The sequence below is a fragment of the Stegostoma tigrinum genome, chromosome 17, assembly GCF_030684315.1.
Source record: "Stegostoma tigrinum isolate sSteTig4 chromosome 17, sSteTig4.hap1, whole genome shotgun sequence".
Lineage (NCBI taxonomy): Eukaryota > Metazoa > Chordata > Chondrichthyes > Orectolobiformes > Stegostomatidae > Stegostoma > Stegostoma tigrinum.
The window spans coordinates 59,206,562-59,225,491 of NC_081370.1; the positions used below are offsets into that span (position 1 = coordinate 59,206,562).

The following is an 18,930-nucleotide window of genomic DNA, read 5'->3' on the forward strand; positions in this document are numbered from 1 at the left end:
TTAAATGTGGCAGAATTGAAAACAGAACCCTAGCCATTAAGAGCCAGTTTCATAATGATAAGATGCTAAGGTCATTTTAATTTTCCAAATTATTTTAGTCAGCTATCAAGTTACCCACAACATATTAATCATTTTCACTTCAGTTTTCCATCAGGGTTCCTTTCAAAATTCCAATTGTATGATCATTTAATGCAGGAATCCTGGGAGCTGAAAGTGACAATGCTGCTAGTAATGTCAAATACAAGAGATTTGTTTATTTTGGTTCAGTTCTCCCATACTCAAAAACTGTTCCAAGCTTCAGGTGATGCTTATTGTTCAGGTAATATTGTTTTTCAACTCTGTTCTTAAACTGCTTAGCTTTTGACAGGTGTTGATAGTGATACTTAACTTCAAGTTACAGTTTATAGATTTGCTTGTTGAAATGTGTGTTTGATGGACATGGCAAAGAAATATCTTTGAGAAAGGCTAGACAGGCTAGGCCTGTACCCTCTGGAGTTTAGAAGAGTCAGAGGTGACGTCATTGAAACATATCAGGTCCTGAGGGGAGTTAACTGGGTAGATATCAAAAAGATGTTTTCTATTATGGGAGAAAAATAAGGGGTCGCCCATTTAAGACACAGGCGAAAAAGATTTTTTATTTCTCTGAGGTTGTGAGTCTTTCAAATTCCCTTCTTCAAAAGGAAGCGGGTGCAGAATCGTTCAATATTTGTAAGACAGAAGTAGATAGATACTTGAATACTATGGGAGTGAAAGATTATTGAGAGGATGCAGGAATGTACAGTTGAGGTTAAAATTAGACCAATTATGGTCTTAATGGTGGAAGAGGTTTGAAGGGCAAGTGTCCCTTTTCCATATGGATGTTTTTATCTTCAACAGACTTCATGTATCAGCAAGATATCATCAATTCCTTTTACACACTAAAATACTCTATCTAAATTCATGAATTATTTAACATTTTCCAGGCTAACAGTTATAATGCAGGGGCAGAGAGAATTTCTGCCTTCCCAGTTTGAAGGAACAATTTTATTCTCTGCATTGCAAAAGCAAAAATACTTGCCCAGGGAACATTTTTTGTAACAAAATGAATCAGTGAAATGTGTAACAAGACTGTGAAACTCATCATGAAATGACTGCGAAAAACATTGGGGGTAATTTTGCCATTTTTATTTGGGGCATGCATGTAAGATGGAGATGACATGCCATTTCCACTGATGAGAGAATTCACTGCATCATGCACCAACCAGCTACGAACAGATGATGTGCAGAGATCAGGTGAATTTCCCACCCTATCGCAGGCGTCAACACAAAGTTGCCAGCAGTTTCTGGGTCTTAAAGTCTGCCTGAACAGCGCCTGTTCATTGCAAGATCCAGCAGCATGAAGCTAAGTCTTCCTTTACCTTCGTGTTGTGAGGTGGGATCATTGAAAGAACAGGTGCTGAGGGAGTCACAGGCAAGGTTAGTATTAGCTATTCAAAGGCCACTCCTTGCCTTTCATCAGTGTTTCTGACTGCCCTGTTTCTGTCTTAACAGGATGGAAGAAAAATCAGCCAATGGTCACAGTAACCAGTGCATTTCAATTCTAATCTCACCTCAAACTTTAAATTCAGAATTGGTGAGCTCCTGAACCCCTGTTAGTTGGGGCGTGCTCATAGTTTCCACACATTTTTTCAATTTTTTTTAAAGTCAAGGGATCATTTATAATGTAATTTTTGTCAAGTCCATTTTAATGCGTATAGCAGATAAAAAGGTGCCAATCATTGATATAACACCCTGATTACCTTATGACAAACACAGCTCAGTTTCTGCAGTGGAGACAAAGCTGACTGTGTTTCTCCAACACATTTTAAAAATGTTTAAGCTTGCAACATCTATACTTTAAATGGAAACTTTCTGAGCTCAAGTCCCTGTTTCCACCAGTGACTGTCGGCGAAGTGTCAACACAAAGCTTTCCTCCCACTGATCAGGAGCACACACCGGCACCATTCAAAGGTTCTCATTCCACCATGCACATGTTATGATGCCATCTGTAAATTGTGTGCAACTTTGGCAAGGCCTCATTTTCTGAACAAAACAAATGGAATCCCAGGCAGCTCATGTACTTGGGGCTCAATTGATTCTCTCCCTGTATGGGATGTGGGCACATTTGATTTAACCATTTGATGCCCACACTTAATAGCTCAGAGGGCAATTAACAATCAATCACACTGCTATGTGTCTGGAGTCAGTTGCAGACCATGCCACAGATAAGGGCAGCAACTTCCTTCCCTAAAGGAGCAAATTTTTTTTTAATGACAATCAACCTTGGTTCAATGATCACTATTAGACTACTTTTTCATTCCAGATTTGTTTGTTTAAATTGAATTCAAACTTCAGCATCTGCCATGTTGGGATTCAAACCCATGTGCCCTGAAAATTAGCCTGGGATTACTGAATTACTAGTCTGGTCAGATTAACACCACACCACAGCCTTCCCACGAAAGATGGAACGGAAATTAAACTGGAAATACGTTTCCTAATTCAAGGTTACCTAAATTAATCACTGAATTATTCAACAACAGATTCCTTTCATTTTTTTGAACTGATAAAATCAAATTAGTTGATAATTTGGAATTTATTTAATCCAACATTCAAATTAATCTGAACTCTGAGAGGTGGAATTGAGATTAAATGCAGCACCACCTTCATTGGCGTTTAGTTTGAAGAAATATTTTTAACAAAATCTTTGGCCACAGTTTAGTGGTAACAGCAGAGACCTAGCACTCCAGAGACCTGGAAGAACCCTCTGGAGACAAGTTCAAATCCCACTGGGATCAGTGTTTTGCATGGGATATGGGCTAAACTGACATTTGTTCCCGATCTCTAATTGCCCTTGAACTGAGTGGCTCACAAACATTTCAGAGGGCAATTAAGAATCACCATATAGCTGTGACTCTGGAGTCACATGTACGCCACATTTTTTTCCTCACCAGACGTTAGTGAGCCAGCTAAGGGTTTGCAACAATGGATTGTGACTACATTAAGCTTTTTAATTCCACATTTTTATTGAATTCAAATTTCACCATCTGCCAAAGTAGGATTCAAACCCATATCCCTTGGGCATTAGCCCAGGGTTTGGGATTAAAAGCGCAGTGATTTTATTAATCCAGTCGGATTACCACTTTGGGATACAGATACACTTGCCCTAAATGGAGTGCAATGCCCATTCACCAGAATAATCCCTGGGATGGTGGGACAGTCCTGTGAGGAAATTAGACCTGCATTCTTCAGAATTTCAAAGAATGAGAGATGATCTCATTGAAAAATACAAACCTCTTATAGGCTGAGGTAGGGTGGATAGAGATTGGATGTTTCCCCTGGCTAGTGAGTCTAGAACTGCAGGATATAATCTCAGGTTAAAGATTGGGCCATTGAAGACTGAAATGTTAAAAAATTTCTTCACTCATCGAGGGTGATGAATTTTTGGAATTCTCTACCTCAGAAGTCTGTGAAACCTCAATAATTTGATTATGTTCAAGACTGATATAAATAGGTTTCTGGCGACTGATGACATTAAGAGATATAGAGATCAGGCTAGGGAGTGACATAAGGATTGATGATGAGACATGATCTCAATGAAAAGAGGAACAGGGTCGATGGGCTGAATGGCCTACTCCTGCTCTCAGAGTCCCTTGGCCCAGCAAGCCACTATATGCTGTACACTACAATCTCCTCAAGGGCAGTTGGAAATGGCAATGGTTACTGGCGTAACCAAGTAACTTGACACAAAAATAATTTTTTACAAAACAAACTTGAATTGAATAGACATGCAGAGCTACCTCACGTGCACACAGTGTATCTGAAGCATTAGATTCATCAGATACCTTTAAAGGGCAACAAATACAATGACAATTTATAATTATATAGCACCTTGATCACTGATAAAACATTCCTTGGTGTAATTAAAACAATTACAATCAAATTGAGCAAATATGACACTGAATCAAGGAGTCACTAGGACAAGATTTTGTAAAATACACCTTTTAAAAAATATATCCTTCGAAAAATTCCCAAATGCTAAACAGAGATCTGGCTCCCTCAAGAATGAACTGCGTACTTACAACATCAACTGTTCAGAAAAAGATTCAGAGAAATTGCAATGAGATCATGAGCATAAATATAAGGAGTGTGCATGTAGTTTAACTACATATACTTAGAGATGGAATTCCCTCCAGCGTTTATGGAACAGTCTAAAGCCTAAACACTGGCTACAGATTGCGAGTAACAGGTGTAAACTGCAAGTGCAACTTATTCACAGGCCAGGGGAATATCTGTGCCCTGAATGCAATCAGTACATCGCTGCATGCATTGTGATTGAAGGCTGCGAGGCAATCTTCCAGCTCAAAGACATTGACAAACTTCCCATCAGAATCGATTAAAAGATGAGTATTGACATGTAACAAGTCAAAATTGGAAAATCTTTGACCATGTACATATTCCCGACTTGCACTGCAACATATGACTTGCCTGCGTAAGGTGGGGGAAGCTATGTCAGGGTACTTGGACGCCTGCTGCCGGGCACTCGGAGTGCTGTTGGTTGCATTCTGTGAGGGATTTGCCTTGACGGAGTTGGATGAAGTCACGCTCTCTGTGTCAGACGACACTCCCTTCTCTTTGTCAGTCTGGTTAGGTAGTGTAGGCACTGTGCTGCCCGGGGCTACCTTGGATGGCTCTCTCAGTTTCGACACGGGAAGACCTGCCGACTTACTGCTGAGGTTGGAGTCTATGCTGCTGGTGCTCGAGCGGTTCCCAGTGCCGCGGCTGTTTGACTTGCTGGGACGAGGCAGGCTGCGGTACTGCAGGTTGCTGCGTGTGTTCAGGACCAGGTAGTTCTCCTCTGTGCTCTGGGAGGCATCCACACTGGCCTTCCGCCCCGACGATCGACCTATAAGGCCTGACGACTTGGGAATTTTTCCAAGAGTTGCTGAACCACTAGTAATTGTGGCACCGCTAGCTGTAATCATGGTGATTGGTCCTGAAGATCCACCATGTTTCTTGAACCCAAAGGTGTTGGTTCCTGCAGTTGAGCGTGAAACACTAACTGGAGGCTTTTTCCCTTCATCCCCACTGCTACGGCCTACATCAGAAGGAGATCGGTGGACACTTGTTGATTTAGGAGATAGTCTGCCCTTTTCCGACACCTTGGCATCATCGGTTTTTGCTAAAAACACAAAGAAAATACACATAAATAGCTCAACACAACAGTATACCAATGGGAGAAGCAAATTACAGAATCTGCACTGAAAACAAGAATTGTAGGAAATCACAGATGGCCAGGCAGCATCCATGGAGAGAGAGGAAGTTAACATTTCAAGTCTAACTTTAAAAGTTAGTTTACTCTTCCTCCCCAAATGCTGCCTGACTTACCGTTAGTTCCAGCAGTTTTTTTTTGTTTTCAGTATACCAATAGTATATCAACTTTCCTTTTTAAAGATTCACATCAAGTCAATGGCCATGGTTCTCCAAATTCAACACTTCAACATTCTCTGCATTTGCCCCAAATTCATACTGCGTGAAGAACGAACCTAAAAGCTTCTCGTCATCCTTTTCAATTTTACTGGGTAATAAATTTCTTACTCTTTTAGAACGGGCAATAAGTTCAGATTGGTGAATCAAGAGCTGAGGTTTGAAGGAAACCAAGGAGACGTTTATCTTCTTACTCTTTGGAAAGGCTGACCTTGTAACTGAGGTGAATGTGGATAAGCTACACATCAAAGGAGCTCAGGGAGAAAGCAGCTCCAAAAAAAATACTTCAACCAGCAATGTAAAGCACGAGTTCAAACTGGTTAAAGGTAAGACTTGGACTGAAATCAAGAACTTTGGAATACAAAGTGTGATTAAGGCGAAGAATGAACGACTACAATCCAAGCCAAAAATCTGAAATAATGTTTTCGAAATGGGATCTTTCTGGTTGGATCAGCTAAGGTACCTGCTGTTATTCCCATTTATTGTGTGATCTTATGATGAAACCAAATCATAGTCACACTGTCTGTGTCTATATGATAGAGGAGCATTTCTGAAAATCTGTCAACAGGCACCAACCCAGCCTCCAGTTACTGCTTCATCTCAGAGTGGAGAGGGTAAGTGTGTGTAGATCTGGTTTGTGGGGTGGTCTTACTGGCTGCTTTGATTATCTGGAATAACACCATAGACAGAGGCCTCTGAACCCAACAAAGTCTTTACAGATGTTTGTGTTTTTTTGCTCATTCATGGATGATGGCTGTACCATGTTTATTGCCCATCCCTAATTGCCCAAAGGAAAGTTGAGAATCGCATGCAGGCCAGACCAGGCAAGATTTCCTTCCCTAAAGGGCATTACTTAACCAGTTAGGTTCTTTTTTTTAAGGCGAGCTTTTTAATACCAGACTTTTATTTAACCCTCTGCCATGGTGGGAATTAAACCTATGTCCACTGCACATTACCAAAGTTTCTGGATTACTATCCCAGTGACACTACCACTACACCACAGTGCTCCATTTAGATTAGATTAGATTCCCTACAGTGTGGAAACAGGCCCTTCAGCCCAACAAGTCCACACCGCCCCTTGGAGCATCCCACCCAGACCCATCCCCATATAACCCACACACCCCTGAACACTACGGGCAATTTAGTATGGTGATTCCACCAAGCCCGCACATCTTTGGACTGTGGGAAGAAACTGGAGCACACATAGGAAACCCACGCAGACACTGGGAGAATGTGCAAACTCCACACAGACAGTTACCCGAGGCTGGAATCGAACCCGGGTCCCTGCCGCCGTGAGGCTGCAGTGCTAACCACTGAGCCACCATGCCGCCCATTTTATCCAACTTGCATCTCTTCTCATCTAAATCCATCATTGTAAACCTCCATTTCCCTCTCCCTCCAAAGCTTATCTAAGTTCCGCTTAAATGCCTCTGTATTTTTTTCAATTGTTAACTTTGGCAGTGAGCTCCATATTCCCACCAGCTGTTGGTTGAGGAGGTTAACTTTGAATTTCTGGTTGGATTTCTTTTCCAGGGTATGGCATCACAGATAGACCTGGTGGTGAAGAAGGCATTTGGCATACTTATCTTCATTGGTTAGTGCACTGAGTACAGGAGTTGAGGGTCATGTTATGGCTGTACAAGACACTGGTATGACATTATCTGGAGAACTGCATACAATTCTGATCTCCATGCTATAGGAAGGATGCTACTAAACTGGAAATTGTACAGAAAAGATTTACAAGGATGTTACTGGGACTGGAGGGTTTGGGATTCGAGGACTGGCTGGATAGACTGGGATGTTTCCCCTGAAGTGAAGACAGCTAATATAAACCTTAAAGAAGTTTATAAAATCATGAGGGGCACAGATAAGGCAAATAGGTCTTTTTCCTGGGGTGTGGGAGTTCAAAACTTGAGGCATAGGTTTAAGATGAGGAGAAATATTTAAAATGGACTGATGCGCCACGTTTTCATACAGAGGTTGGTTCACATGTGGAATGAGCCATCAGAGAAAGTGGTAGCATGCAGATACAGTTACAACATTTAAAAGACGTTTGGGTAGGTACATGAATAGGAAAGGCTTAGAGGGATATGAGCCAAGCACGGGCAAGTGGGATTAGTTTAGTTTGGGAAACCTAGTCCACATGAATGAGTTGGGCCAAAGGGGCTGTTTCTGGGCTGTATGGCCCTATGACTCCATTGATAGATTGAGCTAATGGGGATATGATGGCATTTGAGGTGATATTCAGGCACTAATCGCAGGGTGATTGACATGGTAGCTGTGGGATCAGAGTGCATGTGGTGTTTGAGAAGGAGACAAGAGAGATGTAGCGAATGTGACTGCTGTGGAGAGGTCAGTGAAGTTGATAGATTGCTGGGGGGTCAGGATGAGCAAGGCAGGGGTGTGGAGATGTGGAGAGATTCTGGGGCTGTCAGTGATAGGGTCACTTGGGAAGGGCATAATGGTAGTGGCTAATTTTTAACCAGTAATGGGCAAAAGCATTAGAATGGAGTTGAGGATTATCAGTTCAGCCATGATCTCACTGAATGGCAGAGGAGACTTGATGGGCCAAATGGACTATTTCTGCTCCTACGTTTAATGGTGGTGAGAGGGGATTGCAGGGTGGACTGGACAAGCATTTCTGGATACCGAACCTATAGTCTCCTTTTAGGGGCTGCTGAAAAACTGAGACAACAGCAGTGAAAAAAAATACAAACATTGTTAAAATGGAAACACAGAGCTAGGACTGGACAGATTCAAGGCCCATACAGACTCCCATTTCAGAAGTCATTCGGCCACTTTTGGAATTCTGCAATCAATTCTGGTCTCCCTGCCATAGAAAGGTGTTGTGCAACTTGAAAAGATTCAGAAAATATTTACAAGGATGCTGCCAGGGTTGGAGGATTTGACCTGCAGGGAGGGGATGAATAAGCTGGGGATATTTTCCTTGGAGCATTGGAGGCTTGGGGGTGACCTTATAGAAGTTTAAAAAATCGTGGGGGGCATGGATAGGGTGAATAGCCAAGGTCTTTTTACCCAGGGCAGGGAAGTCAAAGCTGGGGCACAGTTTAAGCTGAGGGGGCAAGATATACAAGGGTCCTAATGAGCAACTTTTCACACAGAGGGCGTTGTGCCAGAGGAAGTGGTGGAGGCTGACACAATTACAACATTTAAAAGGCATCTGGATAGGTACATGAATAGGAAGGGTTTAGATGGATATGGGCCAAATATTGGCAAATGGGACTAGATGAATTTAGACTGTTCTGAGGAAGGATCACCAGACCCGAAACATTAACTCTTCTTTAGACATGCTGCCAGACCTGCTGAGATTTTCCAGCAACTTGTTTTTGTTCCTAGATTAATTGAGGATATATGGTCAGTGTGGATGAGTTGGACTGAAGGGTCTATATCCATGCTGTACATCTCTATGGCTCTACACCTGAGTGTTTGTTTCTTTCTTTACTTCTCTCCTGACTCAAACCCACCCATTTTGAAAGGGTTCATTGAGCACAATCCAGTGCGGATCCTGTAGTAGGAGGCAAGGTTACTAGGCAAGTGGAGCTTCCCAACAGCATAATCTACATGGTGGCCAGCTCGCTAGAATTAGAATTCCTCTTTCCAATTACAATCTGTGCAAGTGAGCAATATATTTTATCAAAATTATCTCCTTTTGTATTCAAGTAAACAGTGAAGTGGAAGTTTTGAGCAGAGTGAGTTTGGAGAGTGAGGAGTTATTGAGTGTCAATATCCCTTGAAACTCTGCATACAGCTTTTCACTTTTTTTTAACTGGGCTAAGAAGTTAATTAAGACAAGAAAGCAAGATGAGTTCTTTTCTCACCTTAGTCAGGGTAAACAAGCTCAACTGGAGACTTGCTAATGACTTAAAGAGGTAAACCAATTTAGTCTGGCTGTCACAGTATGACTCAAAAGAAGATAAATGCAGAAGGCTGAGTGAGTTTGGTGATTGATGAAATGGGGGGGAGGTGTACTTCTTTGCCCCATTTTTATCTGCTATCTTCACCATCCAATACATGGTTCCTACTTTGGTGCAGCAAAAGTGGTGGTTGGTAAGCTATTCTACTGGTAATAAGTTGTTGGTCCCGCTAAGATATGGCAGGGCAGCTCAGCTGAGTGGAAGGCACAGCTTGTGGTACGTGGGAAGTCAAAGAAGTGCCCTATGTCTGACATAAATACATCTGTAAGAGGAGTCACAGCTCCACAAGCTTGAGCTCTGAATTTTAAGATTTGAGTAGCAACAAGTCTTGGTTGTACATTTGTAGAGCAAAAAATTACAAAAGGACAAGATGCATTTCAGCAGTACCAAAGCCAACATCCTCACAAGGGGATCTGAAGTGCTATTGAAGGGTTTAAATTGGATTGGCAGGAGCTGGAAATCTAAGAGAGAGGAGAATTTCAATACAAGCAAAATTAGTAAAAGTTAGCAGAATCAGGTGACAGATGAGGTAATGACAAGCAGCAAATAGGTATGTAGCGTTGAAAGGACTGAATGAGAGGCATTCTATTGGAATGCATATAACATTCACAATATGGTTGATGATTTACAAACACAAATTGAAGCGAGTGTGTGCGATTTAATGGATTTAATTACAGGGACATGGCTACTGGGTGACCAAAATTGAGAACTGAAAATCCAAGGATATTCTATATTTAGGAGCGATAAGAAGGAAAACTAAGGGATGAAATCAGTACACTAGTGAGAGAGGGTTTTGTATTGAAGGGTAAAGATATAGAATTGATTTGTGTGGAGCCACAAAGCAGCAAGGGGAAGCTGATGTTATTGGGAGGTTTTCACAGAACACAAAGTGATTGCACTAATGTTGAGAACAATATAAATCAGGAAATCAGGGATGGTAGTACTGTACTTACATATTGGCAAAATAAGGTATAAAAGCACAAATAAAATTTAGAGATACATGTAACATGGATAATACTGTCATAATGGGTGACTCAGATTCTGCATAAAGATTGGGTTCACAAAATTACCAAGAATGCTGCGGAGAATGAATTCCTAGGGTGAGTCCGAGATGAGTTTCTGGAGTATTATGTTCTGGAAATCAGGACATTTTGGATTCAGTGTTGTGAAGTGAAGGAGAGCTAATTAATAACCTCATTGTTAAAGAACCTTTGAGAAATAGTGACAATAGTACAATAAAATCTTATATGAAGTTTGAATGCAACATACTTCATTCTGAAACCAGAGTCTTAAATCTGAGTGAAGGAAACTGAAAGTAGGAGGGGCAAATTGATGGATTAGGAACATATAGCAAAAGATTTATCAGCAGGTAGGCAATGTCTACTTGTATTTATAGAAATGCCACAAGGCAGACAACAAATATACCATCTCTGAGGCACATACACCTGAAGTGAAAGGTGTATCAACTGATGTTAACAAGCTAATGATTGCATTAGAAGAAATGAAGTTGCTGAAAACTATGCCAGAAAAAATGGTGAACCTGAGGACTGGAAGAAATGTGGGACCCAATAAATCCAGATCCAGAAACTGACAAGGAAAGGAAAAAAGAGACAATGAGTGTCATGTAATGAGGAATGTAAAGGCAGACTATAAAAGGCTTTATTCATGTTTGAAAGGGAGGAGATTAGTAAGGGTGAATACGAGACCATTACAGGTAGGGACGGATGGAATTTATCATGGACAACATAGAAATGGCAGAGAAATCAATTATTTTGTGTCTGTCTTTGAAGAAGAAGATTTGAAAAATCACCCAGAAAGTGCCACGCGTATCACGAAACGTGTGAAACGGAGGAGCTGAAAGGATCTAGAAATAGTGAAACAGTTGTATTTGAAAAATTCGTTCGACTGAGGGTTGATAAATATTCTGGACTAAATGAGTTCTATGTAGTGTTGATGAAAGTAGTCACACAGTTAGCGAATGTATTGGTGGTTACCTTTTGCAAATATATGCATTCTGTAAAGGTCCCTGCTGACGATTTAAGATTGGTGTTTAGCTATTTAGAAATTCTTTGATTTTGGGGGCTCCATTTGATATATATGTAGCCCCCAGCAATTGATAAGATCAAAAAACACCAACAGCAGAATCCTCCCAGTCCCTGAATGATGTGGGAATTGGAAGGAATTTTGGGAGAATCGCATGAGATTGGCAGTGAGGAGATTTTTGCTGTTGAAGACATATAGACCCACATTCCAAGCAAGTGTTGAGCGGGACGAAAGTCTTGCTAGTGAGTGGCCAGAGGCCTATTTGCATGCATTAGCATCCCAGTAGGTTGTCATCTAACCTCACTGGTTTGCAATTTCCTGTTCTCCCACCCACCAGGTAGAAACTGGATTGTGACAATTCCCAGATAACAAGGTGTAGAGCTGGATGAACACAGCAGGTCAAGCAGCATCAGAGGAGCTGGAAAGCTGACGTTTTGGGCCTAGACCCCTCCTCAGAAAAAGGGTCTGAAGAAGGGTCTAGGCCCGAAACATCAGCTTTCCTGCTCCTCTGATGCTGCTTGGCCTGCTGTGTTCATCCAGCTCTACACCTTGTTATCTCAGATTCTCCAGCATCTGCAGTTCCTACTATCTCAGTGACAATTCTCAACAGGAATCGCACAGTTGGTAACCTGGCAACTCCAGCTTACCACTGGCTGCTCTAGACCTCATCAGTCACAAACACCTCAGGGTATGTGACAGGGCAGTAACAGCATACCTGCTCACCAGGACCACCAGCCAAGACCAGCAAAGCACGATGCCAATTACCCTCTACCTTAAATATTGGGGCAAATTCTTTTTCTTTATTCATTCACAGGATGAAGGTGTCTCTGGCTAAGCAGCATAAATTGCCTATCCCTAACTGCCCAGAGGACAGTTAAGAGTCAACCATATTGCTGTGGGCATGGAGTTACATGTAGGTCAGACTAGGTAAGGACAGTAGTTTCCTTCCCTAAAGGAAATTAGTGAACCAGATGGGTTTTTCCAACAATTGACAATGGATTCACGGTCATCATTACACAGTTAATTCCAGATATTAACTGAATTCAATTCAATATGGCGGGCTTCAAACCTGGGTCCCCAGAACATGATCTGGGTCTCTGGATTAACAGTCTAGCGATAAACCATTAGGCCACTGCCTCCCCTGTGCAGGGCAGCTTGACCCCAGGGGTTTAAACTTGGTGCCAGTGTAAGAAATCTCTGGCAACATCAGAAATCCCACCTGTAGCAAGTAGAATGCGACATGTGGTGCATAGTTAATGGATGTGTTTGAGAATATAGCCTGAGAAAATTTGCCAGAGTTCACAGTGAGAAACCGTCCATGAAACTCACCAAACTGCCACTTTGCCAATTTCTGATAAAGATTCAGTCCCAAGTTTGAGTTATCAGAACCAGATTGAATTCCTCAGTGGGTCCGAGAGCGGCTTTCTCTACCCCTGACTTGGCCTGGGGTTTTAAATCTGGTTGCTTAACTGTCCCGGGAGAACACTTTATTCCGAGAGAAGCATAACAAAGTCACATGAAACAAGCTGGGTGCACAGATGTGTTTCATTTGTCATCATTTGTTTCATTTGTCAAAATTGCTTCTTTGTAGGATCTTTGCAGCTTACTTGCCACAACGTGCAAGTTTTGCACAAGTAACAATCAACATTAATGGTAAAAATGAAGTCAAAAATTCAAGTTAAAACAATTCAAAATGATTAGAAAAGTAGATGGAATATTAGTGAATTATGTTAATTTGGGATGTAAGTAAAATCACTCTGAAAATGATTAAAATGACTTAGAGAGAGCATAGCGGATAGGCACAGAATTTAAGTAAGAATTTTATTTATTTGGCAGGCAAAATATGGGGTGAGAGCACGAACTGCGATCATTATCCTCTGCATTACAAGAATATTTTGACATGCTCTTGAGCTTGACTTTCCATCAGCTGACTATAAATCACTGTAAAATCCCATTCAGTTTTATGAAATCACTAATTTAGTCTTAACATTACAATACCATTCTGACATCTCATAAAGTAATTGCAGAACAAGTAGTTAGTTGGTGTGGAAAGAAAGAAATACTTTGTTCTGTTAACACATAATGCAAATTTCAATAATATTTTTGTCACTGCTGACTTTATTTGCCAGTCCAGCCAAATTATTTGCAAATTTGTGCAAAACACATTTGGGTATTTACTTAGAACATTTGGGCCTGTCATCTTAATCATTATGTCAACTGAAGTACTGGGTTGGTGAATGGAACAGATGTTGAGCATGATCTCAGTTGGTTTTTGTCAGGAGGCTAGGTAGAAGTTGAGCTTTAAGTCTCAGGTGCATGCCGAGGGACACATTAAAGCATGTCTAATACTACATGAAGACATTATACGAGGATACACCCTGATTACATGAACTTTACAGAAATCCTTTCGAGAAAGGAGTCAGTGAAGCAAATGCATTATTTAATTGGTTAGACATACCACCAACAGGACTACATCAAAGCCTTGAGATCAAACTTAGCAAAGCTCTTTAAATGCCACCTAACACAGAATGAAGGAGATAATTCCCCTTTCTGGCTGAGTAATACAGTAAAAAGCTGACTCAGCTCCAAGTTTAGATTTTTCCTTTCAGAGAAACAGATCTGAACCAAGCAGAGAGTCGCTAAGGTGCAGCCTGCTGAATCAGCCAAGTTTCTAGGATTGTGTGCTCCAGCTCCAAGAACATGTCAACAATGAGAACCTGTAAGATGGCAGCTAAGGGTCAGGCAGCAAGAGTTACAGGAGAACTAGTACTTGAGTTCACTCTTTGAAGCGTTGTTTCTTTGCATGTGTGGCACAGATTGAAGCTCAGTTGGATGAACAGCTGGTTTGTGATACACAATGACACCAACAGTGCAGTTTCGTTCCCAGGTTACCATGAATGACTCTCCTTCTCAACCACTCACATTTAGTGACATTTAAGCGACTGCTGGACATGCACATGGACAGCAGTGAATTGAGGGGAATGTAGGTTAGGTTATTTTATTTTTGGATTAGGATTATTCCATGGCTCAACATCATGGGCCGAAGGGCCTGTACTGTGCTGTACTTTTCTATGTTCTATGTTCTATGTTCACTCCTGAGGCACAATGACCCTTAGGTTAAATCACCACCAATCCTCTCTCTCTCTCTCTCTCTCTCTCTGTCTCCCTCCCTCTCCCTCTGTAATGAGGCAGCAGCCCCGTGGTCTGGTAGGACAATGACAACTTTATCTTTCTTCTCTTTCCCATCCAATCCTCAGATGGTCACTTGCTCTGATGCATTTCTAATTAAATCATGGAGTGCAATTTTTGAGAACGTATAAAATTCAGAGTCAGACTGTGGGGCCTCTGAAAAGCAGCCTGGAATGAGAATGTTTCAAGGTGATCTAAGTAAACCTCCATTTCCGAGACAATATTGTCACTTCCCTGCAACATGCAACTGGGGTGAGCAGCAATCTCTGAAAGCCTTCTGGATGTGGACAGAAGGAGATCACTTGCAAATTCCTCTGGGACGAAGCACTGAGCCTCCTGTCAATCTGCTCACGCGGCATGTTGGTGCCACTGGTGCCATTGTCATGCACTTGCCGCTCACTCACTGCCCTGTCCTTCGACACACTGGTCTGTGCCTGAGTGCCCCAGCCTACCAGCACACAGCCCGGCCTGCTGCTTCACTCCGACAGCAGGGCAGCCCCTGGTGTGATGGTCAAGAGGGACTGATGATTCAGGGGATGGGTGCAGGGCAGTGAGATGCTCAGCACAAGGGACAGATCATTCAGGGGATGGGTGCAGGGCAGTGAGATGCTCAGCAAGAGGGACTGATCATTCAGGGGATGGGTGCAGGGCAGTGAGATGCTCAGCAAGAGGGACAGATCCTTCAGGGGATAGGTACAGGGCAGTGAGATGTTCAGCATGAGGGACAGATCATTCAGGGGTTAGGTACAGGGCAGTGAGATGCTCAGCAAGAGGGACTGATCATTCAGGGGATGGGTGCAGGGCAGTGAGATGTTCAACACGAGGGACAGATCATTCAGGGGTTAGGTACAGGGCAGTGAGATGCTCAGCACAAGGGACTGATCATTCAGGGTTTAGGTACAGGGCAGTGAGATGCTCAGCAAGAGGGACAGATCATTCAGGGGATGGGTACAGGGCAGTGAGATGCTCAGCAAGAGGGACAGATCATTCAGGGGATGGGTGCAGGGCAGTGAGATGCTCAGCACAAGGGACAGATCATTCAGGGGATGGGTGCAGGGCAGTGAGATGCTCAGCAAGAGGGACTGATCATTCAGGGGATGGGTGCAGGGCAGTGAGATGCTCAGCAAGAGGGACAGATCCTTCAGGGGATAGGTACAGGGCAGTGAGATGTTCAGCATGAGGGACAGATCATTCAGGGGTTAGGTACAGGGCAGTGAGATGCTCAGCAAGAGGGACTGATCATTCAGGGGATGGGTGCAGGGCAGTGAGATGTTCAACACGAGGGACAGATCATTCAGGGGTTAGGTACAGGGCAGTGAGATGCTCAGCACAAGGGACTGATCATTCAGGGTTTAGGTACAGGGCAGTGAGATGCTCAGCAAGAGGGACAGATCATTCAGGGGATGGGTACAGGGCAGTGAGATGCTCAGCAAGAGGGACAGATCATTCAGGGGATGGGTACAGGGCAGTGAGATGCTCGGCAAGAGGGACAGATCATTCAGGGGATAGGTACAAGGCAGTGAGATGCTCGGCAAGAGGGACAGATCATTCAGGGGATAGGTACAAGGCAGTGAGATTCTCAGCAAGAGGGACAGATCATTCAGGGTTTAGGTACAGGGCAGTGAGATGCTCAGCAAGAGGGACAGATCATTCAGGGGATAGGTACAGGGCAGTGAGATTCTCAGCAAGAGGGACAGATCATTCAGGGGATGGGTACAGGGCAGTGAGATGCTCAGCAAGGGGGACAGATCATTCAGGGGATAGGTACAAGGCAGTGAGATGCTCGGCAAGAGGGACAGATCATTCAGGGGATAGGTACAGGGCAGTGAGATTCTCAGCAAGTGGGACAGATCATTCAGGGGATGGGTACAGGGCAGTGAGATGCTCAGCAAGACGGGGTGCACAGCAGTGAGCAACAATTGACTCAAATCGACCGTCTATGCTTAGTTTAACACAAATTTGAAGACTGGCTGCTTCAATTTCAAAGGCACAGCAATACTGAAATTATCTGTGTCAGGGAACGACGCTCAAAAATGGAGTGGGCTCAAAACGCGAACAAGTTGGGATTGAGACAAGAAAGAAGACTGCAAAATATTTCAAAAATTTTAAGGATCATAATCACGGAAAATGATTATACCTAGCTATGTAAAATATGCAGAAATATGCTCAATCACTGCAGCCTAAACCTTTCGAAACTGTGGCCCCCACCTGTGGTGAAAGAGGCAGCAAACCCAGCTGGAAACCAAATGATTAACTTTCCTCACCAGTTCCATGCGCTTTAAGGGTGTTGGCAGATGTTTTAGCCCTTGGTGTGGTGATGCCAACTTGTGCTGTCATCCCCCGACGCCAGGATCCTGTCTGGGAAATGACTGCGGTCTTCTTGTTTGAGCCACCTTTCTCTGACTCATCAGAAACATCTGACAGGTTCCGCCTCCATTTTGAGCTGGACTCCATCTTTATTCCGCTGTCGGATCCACCGTCTGATCTCTTCATTTCTTCAGAAGACCAAGTGAAGTTCCTTTCCGAATGTTTCTCAGCGTCAGTCTGTGGCTCAACAAACAAACAGCCCATTACTTTCAAATAAAATGCTCCTCTTACTTTTCGTTACAAGTGTGGGCAATACAGGCTAGCTAGGTTAAAACGAAAGCTGGCGCTGCCGATGGTTTTCTATCTTTATAAAAATGTTTATCTGTTTTGCACCATCAATCAATCTACGACAATGAAAAGTGGTACAGAATTCTCATCTGCATGAAAACTGGACATGGAATCAGGAACGGTGAAATGTACGATTTGTAGTTAGTTTCTGTCTTTCTTGAGCTGGACTTGTCTTTCCTGGCTTACACAGCTTTGGAAAAGCACGTCTGTGCTGAAGTCTGCCCTGCACTCTCTTCATGAGGTGAAACTGCAGATCTCCCACTTACTTGGTATATGTGGAATATGTACCAGAATTTATTAATATACTGCCTGTTAGCTCAATTGAAGGGACAACAAACAGGTAAGACATTCAAAAGATAAAAATTTCCCAACTTGAAGATCGAACTTCTGGACACAAACAAATCCACACCATAAGAGGCGCGTGAAATTGCATCTGTGACTAACTTCTCCATTTAGCAATTTGCAAAATGTTTTGTTCAGTGCAAATTTTATTGGACCCTCAATCTTCCAAGTTTTGGCATAATCATCAGAAAGTTTTGTTGAAGGAAAAATTGCAGGTCAATGTTTTCAGCACATCTGAAAACAGCTTTCTCTGAAACTGAGCCCAAACCCTCTTATTGGAGTAACGGGTCAGAGAGATTTGGGGTTTTTACTATGTTGAAAATATAACATAATGCAGTTTCACAGTTTTGTTCTTTTTACAAACTCATCACTTTTTGTGTGAAAACAAAATGTTGCACATGCTGGAAATCTGAAACAAACACAGAAACAGCTGGAGAAACTCAGCAGGTCTGGCAGCATCTGTGGAGAAAGAAAGAGTTAACATTTTGAGTCTTATACACCTCTTCTCAAATGGGATAAATGCCTTTTTCACTTCTCTTTGGTATTTCTTGTGAATTATTTGATGAATACAAGCCAAAAATCTTTAACAAAAATGTGTCTTTCTTCAGTAATCCTCAAGTTCTTTACTTTAGAAACTTTGTATCCATTTGTGTGCTATACATAACAATATCTGTGGTTGCTAATCCACCTTATTCATCTTTCAAAACAATCATTACTTTCCATTAAGTGTGAAAGTATTCAATTTTCAGAGCTAATTAGTAAAAATGCATTGTGGACTATCCAACAGTATGTTCCTGAAATAGCTTCTTCATTGTACATTAATAGTAATTTTCACTGAGTCACTACTGCATGTCACATATCTTGCCATCAAGCATTTGAGCAGATTTAAATTGTGGGAAAGGTTCTTCATAGTTTATGCAAAGTAATTTTTATTCTGCTAACACAATAAATTATCCAATAATAGAAATCAATGAATGCTAGTCCATGTCCCACAAGTGAATAAATAATTAACAGCAAAGAGGAAACTTCGTGCTAAAACAGAATATTATAACATTTTAACTAAATGATTAAATTGAGAGGCACAGACTGTAATTGGCAACAGACATACCAAGGAATCCTGCACGTGTTAAATGGGATAGAAGCAGATATGGACTATTTCAAAGAGCAGTTCAGGAATTTGGCAAAACGGTATAAGTTTTTAAAGCAGTCATTGAGTCATAGAGGTCCACGGCACAGAAAATGGCCCTTCAGCCCACTGTATCTG

At 42.3% G+C, this 18,930-nt stretch overlaps 1 protein-coding gene across 4 annotated transcripts in view; it reads right to left on the reverse strand.

Moving 5' to 3' along the window:
- The window catches only part of nav2a (neuron navigator 2a), a 566,581-nt gene that overhangs the window by 118,686 nt on the left and 428,965 nt on the right, over positions 1 to 18,930 (reverse strand). For all 4 annotated transcript variants that reach the window (XM_059652190.1, XM_059652189.1, XM_059652188.1 and 1 more), the window contains 2 exons: positions 16,934 to 17,213; positions 4,504 to 5,197 (listed from right to left, as the gene is read on the reverse strand). In XM_059652190.1, the coding sequence (XP_059508173.1) occupies positions 4,504 to 5,197; positions 16,934 to 17,213 (974 nt within the window). The remainder of the gene's footprint in view (positions 1 to 4,503; positions 5,198 to 16,933; positions 17,214 to 18,930) is intronic.